The 18,611-nt window shown below is 40.2% G+C and overlaps 1 protein-coding gene across 1 annotated transcript in view; it reads left to right on the top strand.

Moving 5' to 3' along the window:
• The window catches only part of ptprt (protein tyrosine phosphatase receptor type T), a 440,070-nt gene that overhangs the window by 323,560 nt on the left and 97,899 nt on the right, over nt 1–18,611 (top strand). The window contains exons 12-13 of the mRNA XM_064965460.1: nt 1,255–1,528; nt 13,519–13,555. Of these exons, the coding sequence (XP_064821532.1) occupies nt 1,255–1,528; nt 13,519–13,555 (311 nt within the window). The remainder of the gene's footprint in view (nt 1–1,254; nt 1,529–13,518; nt 13,556–18,611) is intronic.

Genomic DNA, 18,611 nt, shown 5'->3' with positions numbered 1-18,611 from the left:
GTATGTAAACTTCCGGCTGCAACTGTATATTTCACTGGTCATCCCCAAGCCAAACCCCCCTTTGGCCGCCTTTCCTTCCAGTTCTCTGCTAGAACAAATTGCAAATTGCAAAAATCACTGAAGCTGTAGTCTTACACCTCCCTCACTAACTTTAAGCATCAGCTGTCAGAGAAGGTCATTGCACCTGTACACAGCCCATCTGTAAATAGCTCATCCCCATATTGTTATTTATTTTTTTGCTCCTTTGCACCCCAGTATCTCTACTTGCACATTCATCTTCTGTACATCTATCACTCCAGTGTTTAATTGCTAAGTTGTAATTATTTCACCACTTTGGTATATTTATTGTCATACCTCCATTTGCACACACAGTATATCGATTTTTCTATTGTGTTATTGACTGTACATTTGTTTATCCCATGTGTAACTCTGTTGTTTGTGTCGCACTGCTTTGCTTTATCTTGGCCAGGCCGCAGTTGTAAATCAGAACATGTTCTCAACTTGCCTACCTGGTTCAATAAAGGTATAATTAAAAATAAAATTGACAGGGCCTTTCAAAAAGGCCAGTCTGAAGGCTGCTCCCACTGGCCAATTAGGGTAGATTTCCATCTACTGGCCCCTCACAGAAATGACTGCCCAATGGTTGCGCTCCCCCTGGACAAGTCAGAGTTTATATTTTTGTTTCTGTTCTAAATTAAAATAGTACATAGTTTTCCGCAGTCTTTTTTTAAATGATGATGTCTTTTTTAAAATGTCTGCTTCTTCAGTAGGTGATGTAGTTCACGCTGGAGATATTAGCGTACTATTCATAAAGCAAAACTATTGCTGGAAAACTGTAATGTGGTCAATTTGGAGTGGTATGAATTGTTCATTGGCTGGTTAAGACAGAGCAGCAGTAACACTCCTGCCTCTGCTCAGAAATACTTTGTATGAAGCTTTGAACTGACCTGACACAAACTACAAACCCATACTGTGTATACAACAGTATGGCTATAGTCACACATTAGGTGGTTCCTTATTAAATGTAATAATTTTTATGAATGCATTTTTAAATGAACATTGAAGCCATTTATGGAAACCCAGTGTTGAGTTGCTGCCATTATGTATCAAGCATCGCAGAGTTGGAGTGATGATACAGGATCAGGTGTCAATGTAATCTTATTCATTGTGTTCGGCACTACTACTCTGAGACGCTTGATAAATAGAGCCCCTGGTGAGCCCTCTGATGAGCACCTTTGTCTGCTCTCTCCCCAGTGTCTATCAGCTGGTTGTGAAAGAGGAACGCAAGCAGAAGGTGCGGCGGGCGGCCGACGTGCTGGAGTGCTTCTCCGTCCCGGTCAGCTTCAAGAATGCCTCCATCTTGGATTTGCCCCACTACTTTGCAGCGGAGCTCCCCCCTACATACCTGACTGTGGTGCAGCCTTTCAGCGTAGGTGACAACAAGACCTACAATGGCTACTGGAACCCCCCTCTCTCACCAGCCAAAAGCTACAGCATTTACTTCCAAGCCCTGAGCAAAGCCAATGGGGTGAGTAGTCATACAATCTTTTCAAGGTCCGTCACTGTTGTATGATGTCTAAATGCAGATTAAGGTTGTCACGATACTATAATCATGATACTCAGAAGTATCATGACAAGTAAATAAAACATGAATCGGCTTCATTTCTTGAGGAAAACAAGCCTTGTCATTTGGGGTCCTTTTCCCATTTATAACACACCATATTTGACATAAAGCAGGTTTTTATACGACAGACTTTAGTCTGCATCGTGATTTTCTTTTTGCCATGAGAAATTTAGTATCGTAGTATTGTGATAATGGTATCGTAACACCCCTAATACAGATGTTCGACCTTTTAGTATTACTCACCTTTTGTGTGCAGTGCTGAATCTTGAAAGACCACATTTTTTCATGCTATTTTGAATCATATCAATTTCAGTCTTTAAAGGTGCAATTTACTACGGGGTGCATGCACGCTCTAGTTCTGTTTTTAAATAAAACTAAGATGATATACACTGAATGTACCTAATATTGAGTTGCCCTCAGAACAGCCTCAATTCGTTGGGGCATGGATTCTACAAGGTGTCGCAAGTGTTCCACAGGGATGTTGGCCCATGTTGACTCAAATGCTTCCCACAGTTGTGTCAAGATGGCTGGATGTCCTTTGGGTGGTGGACCATTCTTGATGCACACAGGAAACTGTTGAGCTTGAAAAACCCAGCAGTGGTGCAGTTCTTGACACCAACTGATGCGCCTGGCACCTACTACCATACCCCGTTCAATGGCACTTAAAGTGCACTCATAAAGGGGCTGACAAAGAATAATGTTCATTATTACACTCAAACGTCTTTCACTAACTCGATTTTCATGTGATAATATTCTAAAATCTGCCTCAAGAAAATATAAGTGACATCAATAAGGGATCATAGCTGTCACCTGGTCAGTCTATGTCATGGAAAGAGCATGTGTTCATAATGTTTTGTACACTCAGTATATGATCTAGTACCACAGGAGGTTTGTTGTACCTTAATTGGGGAGTATGGGCTCGTTCTATTGACTGGAGCAGAAGAAGTGAAATGGCAACAAATACATGGTTTCCAGGTGGGTGAAGCCATTCCATTTGCTCCTTTCCATCCATTATTATGAGCCGTCCTCCCCACAGCAGGCTCCTGTGTCTAGAACAGACCTAACATAATACATACCTATCAGTCTAGAGAATGTACAGTAAAATGGCAAAAGGGATGTCAAACTCTTGACTGTTCTTCTTCGTAGACAGCATGCAAATATGAATGGCTCTCCAGCTCTTTTTAATCGAAAAACAAAATTTGACTATAAAATGGATTTCAAAATAGGTTAAGACCAGAGGACTGTTAAATCATTTTCCACCTCTGCGACTTTGTTTGGCAGGGGCATCAGCTGGCGTTACAAGCAGCACCTTCCCAACGCTCAAGCTTTCCCAGAATGCAGTTTAGCTTGCCTGAGCGTTCGGCTTCATGATTTGATTGGATATCAGTCAATTCAATCTGAGTTTCAGACTCAGTGAGAAAACACTCAAAACAACATTAGACCATGACCCAGATAAATAAATAAAAAGTAATGCATAAAATATGGATTTAGCTTGGTAGTTTCGACCTGCCATCAAAGATAAGGCATTTATTCCACCTCTCTTGTTCAGTAATTTGTTACTCTGTCGAAACCTCTAGAGCGACGAGTATGTGACTACTTTCCTTATACTTTGCCCCATTAAATTCAGGTTAGAGAACAGATTTTTTTTAGCTTTACATCAAGCTTAACTGTCACTCTGTGGCTTCAAGGTACGGTAGCCCATCATTATTTAATTTTTTTTTTTTTCCATTTAGCCAGTGTTACAAATGTAAATGCTCAGTGTAAACATGTTGATTACTGTTGCTCACTTATACTCTCCATCTTTTAAGAGACTGCGTAATGTACATACTGACAGTACTGTGAATTTTCCCTTACCCTCTACTACAGCTTGGAATACCAATGAGATTGAGTTGTGCATGATGGCAGCCCCTTGTTTGCTCATCAAGTCTTCTTTCATGGGTGGCATCCTGTAGATGCCATTCTTTCATCCTTCCATTGTGCCAATTAGAAAGAGTTCACATCAAATGAGCCAGAGCGGGCTTTTCCAAAGCTATGTGATGCCACCCAAGCTCCCTGAGAAAAATGACATTGCCTTAGGGAGGAGAGTCTAAGTCTGGACAGGGAAAGAGGGAAGGAGGGAGAGAGTGAGACACATAGTAAGAGAGAAAGAGAGTGGGAGAGACAGTGGAAGAGAGAGAGAGAGAGAGTGAGAGAGAGAGACACGGGTAGAGGGACGCTCTGTCCCCCAGTACAGATGAGCTGCCAGCTGATACCTCAGCCCATGCTGGTGCCAACTGCAGGCTCCATCTCTCCTGGCACTGCCAATTGCACTCGAAACAACCATCCTCCCTCGCCCATCAAGTCCCCCAGGCTCCTTTCTTGAGACCAGCCGCAGTGACCAGACTTTAACTCTGCATTGTTGTGAAAGGACCCAGAAGTAAGCTTTTCACTGTTTGTCTAGACCGGTTGTTGAATGTGACAAATAACATTTGATTTGATGCCCTACACAGCAGTGGCGAGGAGGGTGGCCATATTGACTGACTGGTCATATTTTTGGCAGTTGTATCCCCCCAGAATGTGATGTTGAGGCTTGACAACTAGGAGACAACACACCTACTCCATTTCCTGTGGTACCAACCACCAGGGAGCAAATGAAAACATTTTTTGTGCTTTTTCCCAACATCTAGAAGTGTTGGCTTTGAAAATGCTGAGGTACAGTTAACAGCAAGCCTGGTTTGAACCCCCCTCTCACAGCACAATGCCTCTCTCCTATTACAAGTTTTTTTTTTTTCCATGTGTGTTTTGAGATGGACTTAACACGTATAGCTCGTTAGCACATACGGCACACCGATGGGTGTCACCTCGTTAGTCACCTGTGCTGGTTACCATCTCGTTAGTGGGAAGATGTTTCACCTTTGCTGGTCCAGGTGCTATTTAAGAGTGGCTTGGTCAGTGCTCCAGTGTCTTGATAGATGTGGAGGGTTAACACCTTGAGCTCGTGCTTCCTATTTAGATTTTTAGACAAACTATCCTGTATCAGATTTTGTTTTGTGCCACCATTTTGGTTTGTTTCCTGTCATTAAATTCGGTGTGGGTTTTTCTTTTGTTTGCCTTTTGGGCAAATTTAGTGGGTGCTCATGGTGGGTATCTTTTAGGTTCCAATTGTTGTCGCTCGTCAACTTAATTTTTTTATTTTATTCTGTCTCTTGTTTTTGTTCAGTTGTTCAGGGACAAGGTGTAATTATCAAGTAATTTCAATACATCAATCAGTATACCAAATGTAGCTTCACTGCAAATTTTTACCGTTAGTTTCTGGAAAGGCTAAATTAGGACATGTCGGACCACAATTTAGACAGACTGTTGATGTGAGCTCTCTAGGACACCGTGGATGACTGTGTCTCCTACAGCAGTTCAACCAGCTGCACCACAGGGACTTGATATTCAGCTCAGGCTAGTGCTCTTAGCCACAAGATGTCTTCCAACTAGAGACCTGCATCTGCAACTCAGCCAAGCAGCATTTAAACAACCGCCTGTAAAAAAACGTTCCAGGATAAGACTATAAATTAAACGCTACTTTATTAACATTACTGCTTCATACTGTTGTGGCTTGCTAATTAACATCCCAGTGAAAAAGCTTTTGCATATGGCTGCCTCCTTTCAGGTCTAGGCCATGCATAAGAAGTTTTGTCAAACAGGTTAGCGATGGTGAATGGGGAATTCTCCTCTGGCTTTCACAACATTTTTTCGATGGTTTGCCAGGTGCTTTGAAATGGAGGGCATGCTTATCAAGAATGCCCTAGAACTCGGGTGACATTGGTGACACTTTTTTTTTGGATTGCTCAAGCTTCTGTTATTGTGTTCCTCAGCCAACTAACACTCAAGGGAGGTGGTTCATAAAAACGTTTATGATAACTTATCAGCCACTGTAAATTAGAGGGAATAAACACAGCAAGTCACAATTAATGTAGAGTTATATGGAGAGTAATATTAAATTGAGAAAAAGGTGCTCCGTCTCTCTGTTAAATATGCACTACTGTAAGATATGTTAGTCATACTACACTTAGTCATTTTTGTCATTTTTGAAGCATCTGCATGACCCTTGTGTCACGAATGCAGATTTTAGAGAAACAACAAATGTTGGTACATTTTAGTGTCACATCAGCTGAAAGCTTACATTCTTGTTAATATAACTGCACTGTCCAATTTACAGTAGCTATTACTGCGGGAAAATGCCATGCTAGTGTTTGAGGAGAGCTCCTTACAACAAAACACTTCTGAAGGTGAAATGTGGACTTATATTCTGAAATCTTGCTGATTTATCATCCAAAGGGTCCCAGAGATAACATGAAGTTTCATTTTGTTAGATGAAATCCTTTTTAAAATCCTAAAAAGGTCCATATAACATGCACAATTGATTTTGTATTATCACTTGTTCAATTTGCAAAGAAAGGAATCTGTGAAAATCTAACCCTAAACATATGTTCAACCAGTCAAATCACATTCGTATGTATTCCTCAGAGATCCTAGAATGTAAACAGACATCACTATATCATTAGGGGTGTAGTATATCCTATAGGACACCAAATTTGATGACGCGGCCGGTCTTCATTTGATCTACTGTATCTTTGTCAAATAAGCACCAATCGGTGTCAATCAAAGCTAGCTAGATAGCCAATGAGCTGCGCTTTATGGGAGTATACAGAAACCTGTGTGCCTTTTTCCTTTTGGACAAAAATTATACGAATATTCAGAGTTATGAAGTTATGAAAACTGGTTGTTTTGCCAATGTTTTACTTATAATATGGCTACTAATAATGGAAAAGTTCAATCAAAGTTCAAGTATACAGATTTGACGATATTCTTGCAGAAAAATGTAATATGAATGATTTGCCAAATGTACCTGGGTAACTTCACACTAAATGTCATGTAGTTCGCTCATACTTCAAGTTATCCGTCTGACTTTGCACATACACTGCTGCCGTCTTGTGGAAACCATCGGAATGAAAACCAGAGTGATGGCTAGAACTGGGACCTTTCTCTTGCATTTGAAAGATGGTGGTAGAAAAAAATGGGGTTTTTTTTCTTTGTATTTTCTTCTACCAGATCTATTGTGTTTTATTCTCCTACATTCAATTCACATTTCCACAAAATTCAAAGCGTTCCCTTTCAAATGGTACCAAGAATATGCATACCCTTGCTTCAGGGCCTGAGCAACAGGCAGTTCTATTTAGTATGTCATTGTAGGCGTAATTTGATTTTAAGAAAGGGGGCTATCCCTAAGCAACCATCCACATAACATGTAGGCCTGAACCACATTTATTATGAAATGTACAGGCAAATCACTATGGAATCCTGTCTCTCATGACTTGAAGACTGTGTCTTTGATTCTAACATTAACAATGCTAGTTGGCCAAGCAGCTTACCCTGCTGCATCTGAAATAGTGTTTTTAACATTAAAAGCCAAATACAGCCTTTACACCTGTCGAAGCAACCACCCAACAACACTGTAGGCCTATTGGAATGAATAAAAGTAATATGTTTCTTCACTTTGAAAATGTAGGCTATTTGGAAAGGCCAAGGGAGCTGCAACTTCGTTGGTGATGGTGGTTTTGCCGAATGGAATCATGGGTGTTTGATCCTTGAACAACAGAAAAATATTGGAGTAAGCTGACTATAAATATCATTCTATAGGTTTTTGAGTGCCTATTTAAAATATGTACAGATGTTATTACACCAAGACCACCAGAGCAACATATACAGTAGCAAGGAGTTCCAATATTATCAGAAAACTACAGATGGGTTGTATAACAGCTGAAAATTACTGTCCATCATTTATTTTATTTGTCATCTCGGGGATCCTACTCCGGTTTTGCCCATTCTAAACAGTCAATAGACATGCAATCATAGAAGTGCACTAAAACAATGTAGGGCATCACTAAATACTTCATAGTAACAACCTAAATGTTAAAGTGTTGGAGTTGCCCTATAAGAAGTTAATCTCTGAGGGATTCTTACACAGGCCATATCAGGATCATCTAAGAGTTGCTTTTAGAACCTAAAATCTTAGATTATTCCAAATGTCCTCTCTCTCTGTGTCATAGAAATGGAACAAGAATATCTCAATGATATAGGCAAGCGCCACTATTATTTCCCCCTATTTTCCAGGTTTTTCTATCAGCTCTTGGCCACTGCTCTCCCCCCTTCATCCCCTCTCTATCTCTATCTCACCTTTCTTTTATAAGCTGGCTTGATGCTGAGGTGGGGTTTCAATTCCACCCCTGTGCCCACAGGCTCCAAACCTGGCCCAGTTTGGGGATACACACACTGGGTGTCTGATTAAGATAAAGAGGGTGCATGTGTGTGCGTGCACAGAGCTGGAATAGGGTGGGGGGCCTGTGGATGGATGATTTGAGGCCGAAGGGGCAGGCGATGGGTTGTTCTCCCCTGGGCTCCACGCAAGGCTGGGTTTGTGAAGGCAGACTGGTAGGTTTACACACCTGTGAGAGATGAGAGCAAGAGAGCGATAGAGGGGGAGGAAGGAGAAACAGAGACGAAGGGAAAGAGGAAGGAAAGAGAAAAATACAGGAATCATAGGGCTGCTGAGTATGCCCTGAAGCTGAATTGATGTGACTATCAGAAGTGAAATGGCATTGCGGTGGATAGGCATAAGCAATTCCTCCCAAAGTTCAATTCTCCCCCAGAGTTCAGTGTCTGGGTTATGGTATCACTGATTGTACAAAATGTTAAGAACCCCTTCCCCCCTTTGCCCACAGAACAGCCTCAGTTCGTCGGGGCATGGACTCTACAAGGTGTTGAAAGCGTTCCACAGGGATGTTGACTCCAATGCTCCCTACAGTTGTGTCAAGATGGCGGGATGTCCTTTGGGTGGTTGACCATTCTTGATACACATGGGACATTGTTGAGCGTGAGAAACCCAGCACCATTGCAGTTTTTGACACAAACTGGTGCGCCTGTCACCTACCATACCCCGTTTAAAGGCACTTAAATATTTTGTCTTGCTCATTCCCCCTCTGAATGGCACACATATACAATCCATGTCTAAATTGTCTCAAGGCTTAAAAATAATTTTTTAACCTGTCTCTTCCCATTCATCTACTCTGATTGAAGTGAATTGAACAAGTGGCATCAATAAGGGATCATAGTTTTCACCTGGATTTACCTGGTCATGAAAAGAGCAGGTGTCCTTAATGTTTCATACACTCAGTGTATAAATGACTGGACAATTCAAATTTAGGAGAATCTCTTATATAAAGGTTTAATGTGATTTATAGCAACCTGTTAATGTTTTCTACACTCAATGTATATGCCTGTGCTTTTGTGTGGAGTGTGGATCTTTTCGGACCTAAGCAGATGCTTTTATCTCAAGAAAGAGACACGTTAAAGAGGCACTCATAAAGGGGCGGTCAAAGAAAACATGTAATTATTACACTATTACAAGACATCTTTCACTAGCTAGGTTTCCATCCAATTGGCGACAGATTTCCATGCCAATATGAAAACATCTGCATGAAGATACCTTTTTTAATTTTCCACCAAACGGACTTGTTATGGATAAAAATGAGATGTGTGATGACGTACCGATAGTTTTGTCACAAAACTGTTGTGTTAAATAGAAAATGTGTGAAAATGTGTCTACTCTTGGCACATGCGTTATAGCCAACAGCTCACAGATATAGTGCAGTACATTTTGGGTAGTGTAACTTAACATAATAATTTCACTTATTTGAACATTCTGTCATAAAGAGCACATGTTCAACATTTTCCCATCTCAAGGGGTTAAAAATATGACTATAATAAATGGCAATAAAGTTCCATTAGATTAACAGGGTTGAGGCTTTCATCTTAAATCAACGATAAATCTCATTGTGACAGAGGGATGGAAGCTTGTTGTGTGCAATGAGGAGAGGCAATTGAATGTAAGTTTAACAACATTTTTTAAATTAAATATTTCTAGCCTATCTATGGATAATAGAGTTGACATGTTATATTCGACTCGCTCAATTTTCCACCACAAAACACAAGAAAATGACCAAAGAGAGCAGAAACAGGTCACCTGCTTTTACACTGATTTGACGATTATGTTAATTGTTTCTTTTGAAAAACAAATCACCATATTAAAGGTGAGAGTTCAGTACATGTAACAGGGTTGACCTTAAAATGAGGGACAGACGTAATGAATCACTAATCATATTAAATAAATCATCTTAAGAAATTACTTTGTCAAAGCAAGAAAATAACTAGGGCTTTACAATGATGGAGAAATGTAGGGGTTAAGTTGGTAAAAACCTTCCTAAATGTATTTTGGCACTTTATCAAGTCTTTATTCACATTAAAAAAAATATTTATTTAATTTTCCATGTGGTCTATATTAAAGGGCACTTCACTTAATATGATAGGCTTTTTCTGCTTAAAATATCAAAGGGATGCAAAATGTCCAATTCACCTCCATTTCGTTCGGTCTCAAATCTAGGGGATTTACGGTAGTTAATGGTAGTGGCCACCAATAACAGGGATTTAAGTTAAAGGTAGTTGCCACCAACGTGGCAATTGACCTGTTAATGAGGTTTCATTGAGCTGCACGTTTATTAAGTGTATCTGTGTTCAACATCTGTTCTGGGGCGGCAGGTATCCTAATGGTTAGAGTTTGGGGCAGTAACCGAAAGGTTGCTAGATCGAGCTGACAAGGTAAAAATCTATCATTCTGCCCCTGAACAAGGCAGTTACCCCACTGTCCCTAAGTCATCATTGTAAATAAGAATTTGTTCTTAACTGACTTGCCTAGTTAAATAAAAAAAATACAATGGGAATCACAGCTCAAAGCTGCCCAGTGACACGAGCCTATGAGATGAGCTAAATATGCTCGCTTTGAGGCAAGTAACACTGAAACATGCATGAGAGCATCAGCTGTTCTGGATGACTGTGTGATCACGCTCTTCACAGCCGATGTGAATAAGACTTTTAAAGAGGTCACAAGGCCGCAGGGCCAGACGGATTACCAGGACGTGTACTCCGAGCATGTGCTGACCAACTGGCAAGTGTCTTCACCGACATTTTCAAACTCTCCCTATCGGAGTCTGTTATACCAACATGTTTCAAGCAGAGTCCCTGTGTCCATAGTCCCTGTTTCCAAGAACAGTAAGGTAACCTGCCTAAATGACTACAGACCCGTGGCACTCGCATCTGTAGCCATGAAGTGCTTCATAAGGCTGGTCATGGCTCACATCAACACCATTATCCCAGGAACCTTAGACCCACTCCAATTTGCATACCACCCCATCAGATCCACAGATGATGCAATCTTTATTGCATTCCACATGGCCCTTTCCCACACTGGACAAAAGGAACACCTAAGTGAGAATGCTATTCATTGACTACAGCTCAGCTTTCAATACCATAGTGCCCTCAAAGCTCATCACTAAGCTAAGGACCCTGGGACTAAACACCTCCCTCTGCAACTGGATCCTGGACTTCCTGATGGGCTGCCCCCAGGTGGTAAAGGTAGGTAACAACACATCCGCCACGCTGATCCTCAACACGGGGCGTGCTCAGTCACCTCCTGTACTCCCTGTTCACTCATGACTGCACGACCAGGCATGACTCCAACACCATCATTAAGTTTGCTGATGACACAACAGTGGTAGGCCTGATTAACAATGAGACAGCCTATAGGGAGAGGATCAGAGACCTGAACGTGTGGTGCAAGGACAACAACCTCTCCCTCAAAGTGATCAAGACAAAGGAGAAGATTGTGGACTACAGCTAAAAGAGGATCAAGGATGCTTCTCATCGCTGGGGCTGAGGTGGAGCAGGTTGAGTGCTCCAGATCACCAACGAACTATCTAGCATGGTACAAACACACCAAAACAGTGAAGAGGGCACAACACAACCTCTTCCACCTCAGGAGACTGAAAAGATTTGGCATGGGTCCCCAGATCCTCAAAGAATTATGCAGCAGCACCATCGAGAGCATCCTGACGGGTTGAATCAACGCCCGGTATGGCAACTTCTCAGCATCTAAGGCACTACAGAGGGAAGTACGTATGGCCCAGTGCATCACTGGGGCCAGGCTTCCTGCTATAACAGACCTATATAATAGGCGGTGTCAGAGGAAAGCCCCCAAAAAATGTCAGAGACTCAAGTCATTGACTGTTTTCTCTGCTACCGCACGGCATGCGGTACTGGAGCGCCAAGTCTAGGACCAAAAGGCTCCTAAACAGCTTCTACCCCCAAGCCATAAGCCTCATTATTGTTATTTTATTGTGTAACTTTTTATAATTTTTTTACTTTTGTTTATTTGGTAAATATTTTCTTAACTCTTCTTGAACTGCACTTTTGGTTAGGGCTTGTAAGTAAGCATTTCAAGGTAAGGTCTACACTTGTTGATTTAACGCATGTGACAAATAGAGTTGTATTTTTATTTATTTTGGACCTAAGCCTGCCTTCCAGCCTTTGGGACAACAACTCCCATTGTTAGGGCGGAGACATGAGCATCTTGTCATTATATACAGATCTATGCCCACACAGATCGGACAAGTATGAGCAATGGATTACGGTCTCTACTACATCGCACAGTTTGGGCTTGATCTGATTTATCTCTAGAGAATGCCCTGGGTCAGAGCTAATTAGTTCGGACCAGAGCCCTGGACCAGCGCTAGCTAGCTACTAGCTATGCCCTGGACCAGAAATAGTGCGGACCAGAGCAGCAAGCAGAAGAACTGGCAGCAGTGTGTCCTGTGTCCAGTCAATCTACATGCACCACAACACAATGCAGAAGCCAACCCAGAGCGCAGTAGCCTGCGCATTCACACATAGGCCCAGACCGGCTACACTAACAATAAATAGTAGCTTAATTACTTGTGGTTGTGTTCATCTATATGGGAGGTGTTGCATGAAATTAAGTCTGATTTAGATACAAGTAAAGTTTTAAAGAAAGTAACAGTAAGGTGCAAAGCAACTGGATGAAACTATTAAGAAAGTAATAGTAATTGTCATGGTAACGGGAAAATATTATTTAGAATATAGTGTCAAGGCTCCATAGGTGCACTTAAACTATGGTGAAACTATAAAGACATGACCAGTAAGTTACATAATAATTGCTTAAGTACAGTTCTTAAATAACTGGGTAACAACTGGAAAGTAATAGGACACAACAGCGAAACAAAACAACAAGGTAACTACCCAGCTACAAGCAAAGACCCAAGAGGTACGTTTTGAGGTTGGCTGACATAGTCTGTGCTTAAGTGCTGCTGCTGAGAAGAGGGGAAATGGCCTTAAATACTTACTACATAACTGCTGCTTATTAACCTCTATTGTTGATAGTGCTATCCACAGGGGGTACTTGGGAAGACTCATAAGAACATAGGACTACTGGTAAACTGCACATGAGGGGGTACTTAGTGGGTACTCCCAACAAAGCAAAATGTGATTGAGGGTACAGTAACCAAAAAAGATTGAGAACCACAACTGACCTAGTAGATGCCATTTGGAGAGCAAATGCCCTCACTGCTTTTGGGGTCAATCGTTTTTTGAAGTGTATGAAGTACTATGACTGAAATGTCTGGATTTCTGAACCCATTCCCATTCTTCTCTTGAGCTGTCTTGTTATTTCAATCCCACATCCACTAGAACAGGGTTAGGCAACCCTGTTCCTGGAATGCCGCCGGCACTGTAGGATTTTGTTCCAACTAGGCACCATACCTGACCGACTGAGCTAATTGATCAGATCAGTGATTTGCCTAAATTCAACACAACTGGTCAGGTCGTTTCAATTAAAAACATGAAGTGCCTGCGGCACTCTAGGACCAGGGTTGCCTACTCCTACACTAGAACACGAGGAGAGTGATGGAAATCACTGTGTTGGGACAATATAATTGAATAACTCTCTGTCTTTTCAGGAAACCAAAATCAACTGTGTGAGACTGGCTACTAAAGGTATGAGAACATTTTTAATATGTCCCATGCATAGGAAATACATTACTTCATGGATTAAAGGCCCAGTGCAGTAGAAATAAACATGTATTGTGTTTTATACATGAGGTTGGAATAATACTGTGAAAATTATGATAATGCTCTTTTAGTGTAAGAGCTGTTTAAAAAGACTTCCTGAAATTCCAGCTTGTGGTGGGATGGAGTTTTGGTCTGAATGGTGACATCACCGGGCAGCAAATTGTTTTATAGACCAATAAGAAGGATAGTTCCAAACCTTTCTGCCAGTTGCAGTTTCCCCACCACTCCTTGACAGTCCGAGCAACATTCTTGCTTGAGAAATTGTTCTTTACTAAGAACCTATTTTTGTTTCTTTTTGACCATTTTAATATAAAACAATCACAGTGAGGTACTTAATTTTTTACCCAGAAATGATTTAATATTGAGCTGAAAATGGCTGCATTGGACCTTTAAAAAAATACTCATAGGGTCATATTTTGTTAAACTGTTAAATGCAATGAAATCAGAGAGATGCATATTTAACAAGTCAACTGGGCCCAATGAATGTTACTTGTAGGTATTTGGAGCGCTACACCTGCATAGAAGTAGACTGTCACTATTTTAAAGGTATAAGTGACCATAAGCCCCAAACTCTTGTCAGTATTGAACCTGCATGGTTTTCAATCTATACACTCCAAGATTCTGTGCAGCTTTTCATTTTCTCTCCATTCCATTTATTTTCTCTAAACCATCTTTATAAAAAGAACACATTAAGGATCAGTAGTATCGAAGGACAACCTCCATTAATGTAATTGATGGTGAAAAAAACAGTTCACCCACAGAGAATACCATTTCATTTTCTTTTCTTCCCATTCCCCAATTTAAGTTGCTGTTTATCTTTTTAGACATACTGTACATACATTTTTGCACAGACAATATTATTTTGATGTAGTTATTGATTTTCACGTTATTTTTTTGTCTAAGTCAAATATTTCTCATCAGTGGGCTCTATTTTTTTCTGTTCTTTTCTCTCACCATGCTCCTGTTCTGAATTGATCTCTTTACCGTGTTTGGAGTCTACACTTGTAGACACACTGATTGCATGTCTGCTTTGGAAAATACATGCTTTAAACTTTGTGGCCCTTCATCTCTTCTAGTACGAATACACAGATTGATTATTTCAATATGATTGTATTTGATAGTTAAATAATGTATAGAATCTGTATGGAAATTTGGGGGTCATAATTGTTAACATCTAATTTGAGTTTCCTATTTGATAAACCATGGAAATGTTGCTAAGATTGAAGCTGTCCTAATATGGACATCGTAAAAGTTTAGAGATCTAATTTTGGATCAAAACTCCCACAAAGTTCAAACATTACAATTTTTTTTTACTCCATCTCCTATTTTTCTTCTTCCAGTCAGAATCAAAGGTTAATATCAATGCTTTCAATCCAATGTCACATTCACGTGCACTGAGAATCAAACCTCGAAAATATTCCTCTGAAATAGATTTATGGATCCGAAGATGCTATTAGGAACACTTCTACTACTTTTCCATTTTCCGTTAACGGAAGCTATCCGACTCTTGTTGAAATTCATATATTCAGCCATCTATATAATCATACTGCCCATAGTTTTCTTCAAAATGTTATAGCAATATCACTTGAATTTTTACCTACTACTGTGATTAATGTTCAATTGAAACAACGAAGGCGTCTTTTCTTTAGACAATTTTTCTTTGTTTCTTTCTTCTTTCATGCATGCTAACCGGGAACTTTAAACCTTGTTCTTAGTGGTAATAGGTAGGGGACAAAATACCACGCCGTACATACTTGTCATCCCCAGTGAAGGTGATTATTGCTCCATAGCCAGATTTCTTTCTTCTGTTCTTTTATATACATTACTTTGTTTGTATTTTTTTTATTTTCTCTCTTTCCTCATCTTAATGCATTTGTTTGCATGTCTGGTCCACAAAAGTGTAGCTGGCTGTCAATGATTCCATTGAGACTACTGTACCTTGGTGCCCCAAATATGTATGGTTATCGTCCCTCTTATTATTTTCATTGTTTGTTACTATTTTGACAATCCCTGAGATTTGTTTGATAGTTGTTTTGTAGTTTTGCTCATGGACTTAAGCTTTTAAACTGTATTGAATGTGCATCTGTAATCCCAATACATTTTTTAGAAAGTGGCTTAAACACAGATCTGACAAACATTTAGATTTTTTCATCCACCATGATCTATCTATGATTGATTGTTATTTGTCTCTTCTTAAGTGGCAAGAACATTATGATACTCGTGTATCATCCACGCACCCTATTCAACAATTGTTAACTGCAAAGCAAGACCGTCAACTAAGTTATTGTTATTATGCCACAGAGTGCAAAATGTGAACTTTATCTTCAAATGTAACTTCTTTAGGTCTGAATTACTGCAAAGAGCGCAAGCCAGTATAATCCTTACTTTACAATAGGGATGAGTCAAGATGAGCTGTAATATGTCTCTGAGCAAAATATACAAAAACGAGACACACGATGTCAACCCACTCCCTTCCTTTCCAAGTTGAGTCTGCATTTACTCACCCAAACATCCCCCATACAACTGTTCTGCACCCTGCCTATGCTCCACACTCACTGTCTGTCGCTGGCGCGCTAACCCCTGAATGGAACGTCATACCAGTTAGAGAGGTGGCTACTCTCCTGTCTGGCTAGATAGAGATCAATGTACTGTTGTAATGTTCATACACTCCATGTTATACACATCTATGCTTATAGTCCACAAGGAATCAAGTTCTAACCTTGTTCATCCATACACTGTCTGTGAATGTCGATTACCATTTAGATGTACCATACAGATTTACAAACTTACCATACAGATTGTATATAGAGTGTTTGCTGCGAGTGTCATGCAATTATGATAAGTTGCTTGCGGTGTGCACTTCAAAAGGTACAATACCCCCCCCCCCCCCCCAAAAAAAACCCCTTAAACACAGAGTACAGCTCGCTTGCTCTTGAATCAGAGGAAAGGCCGTTGTGTGGAAATCTAGCAATGTATTGTGTATGTAGACAGCCCGACCTGGTACACTTTGGTGTTGTCTTATGCAAATGTTGCCCTTATAACACTTTGATGAATTTCCATCTACCTCGATGTGCAGCGACAAACCGTTCAATGGCCCTGACTCAAATCGGAAAACAGTTGCTGGAAATCACTTTCTGGTGTCTGGGGAGAAGAATAGCAGGGTTAGGTGAACACGATGACTATAAAGACATTATGGCAAATGAATAGACCATTTTATGAGTAATGCAATAGTACAGAATCAGTTGAATTGATTGTTGAAGGGCATTTATTTTGTATTTGCCTTTTAGCAGAATTACCCTTTATGTTGAGTTTTAGCTACTATTTGATGATATTTGTGAGCCAAAATATCATACGGAAGTGACCTTAGCAGTACAAAACCTAGCAACCTCGGGGATCTTGGTATATTGGGTATGATTTTGGTCTGACAGTTGTTCGAGTATTTGTGACAATATGATAGGATCTGGTCTATTTTCCACTATATGACCAGGTTTATAGCGCTGTGCCAATGGGCTTTGCTTCGTGAAAGAATGATGTAGATGTCATGTTTCTGGACCATCCAAACTGTTTATGTTCAAAGCAGCCTGTTTCATAATAATGGCACTCTCTTTGTTGAGGACAAGCACTCAGTTCAGGATAGAACATTGACCATACGTTATGGTATATATTGCAAATAACGCAGATAAATGTATGGTATTTCTTTTTTATCCAAACAAAAAAAGAACCCAAATAATGTCTTTTAAAGCCTTTAAGTACTGCGTGCACTGCTGACCTAAACAAACATTAGTGTTGACATTTTGTTCTGAGGCCTAGTCTTGGTACCATTAGCATTGTACATTGTTTACAGGGCCGATAAATCACATTAATCTGAGCCCATCTGACCCAGTGCTGCAGTGCTCAGATTGTAATCCCATTAGAGACACTTAGCTTTGCTGCTGTAATCTCACAGGGCTGCCCCGTCTGCCAGACGATAGCTCCCATGCAGTGCTGTTTCCTGCCAAATCCCACTGCTGCCACCAGTGTCACTCATCCCAGTCTGTGGAATCAATCCATCCATATATGAATGAGATTAAGTTTTAATATCATGGGTTTTAGTCATAATTCCTTTTTATAGTTAACTTTTACCCCAGCCCAAAGTAAAAGGCTTTACATATTTTTTTAAGCGAACAACCACGTTTGTGGGTGTGCAGGAAAGCACAGTGAGAATTTAATCAGGGGAAGATTATGATTTTTATGATGATGGATCAAGGGTTCTGATTAGGTGTCAAATGACTCAAGTCTTGCGGGAACTCTGCACCTGAAGTTTTGATCTTCACTGTTGAAGCAGGAATTAAAAACACAGATTTCCGATATTCCTTAAAACAACAGATATCCCCATAAATGACAAGATGGGTATCAATATAACTTCAGTGTAGATAGTGATTGGGTTGGGTTAAATACGGAAGACACATTTAAGTTGAATGTATTGTTGGACAACTGACTAGGTATCCCCCTTTCCCTAAACTCTACGGCTACACACAAATAGGGTCTTTATTCTATACAGTAAACTGAATGGGACATTTTACCCATTCCACATTTTTAGGTGAGGTCTATGTAATTTAAATTCAAAGTAAAATTGATAACAGTGTCAACATGGTGTTAAGCGTTCAGTAAATTGAAGTCGAAAACATACCAAGGTTATATTCTTAATCTGTTGGTTCAAAGGATATTTTGAACAAAGGCATTTGTAAAAGAGAGGCTAGAAATAAGACACCCAGTTTGTTTGAACATGCCTTAATTGTTCATCAAGTTTGCTCATTCATTTTGGCATGTGTACATCTATCCAACGCTGTTCTGCAGTACAGTGGAATAGCTCAGGAGATCCGACGAGTTCTTTCATTGGATTTGAAACAGTCACTTTTCGTTATGTCATTGGAAGTTTGCATTCATCAAATTGTAAATAGCCTTGATGCTATGTTTCAAAAAAAGTATATATTTTCTATTT

This window comes from Oncorhynchus masou, chromosome 5, assembly GCF_036934945.1.
Source record: "Oncorhynchus masou masou isolate Uvic2021 chromosome 5, UVic_Omas_1.1, whole genome shotgun sequence".
Lineage (NCBI taxonomy): Eukaryota > Metazoa > Chordata > Actinopteri > Salmoniformes > Salmonidae > Oncorhynchus > Oncorhynchus masou.
The sequence above is the reverse complement of the archived record's forward strand: the minus strand, read 5'-3'. Positions and strand labels throughout refer to the sequence as shown.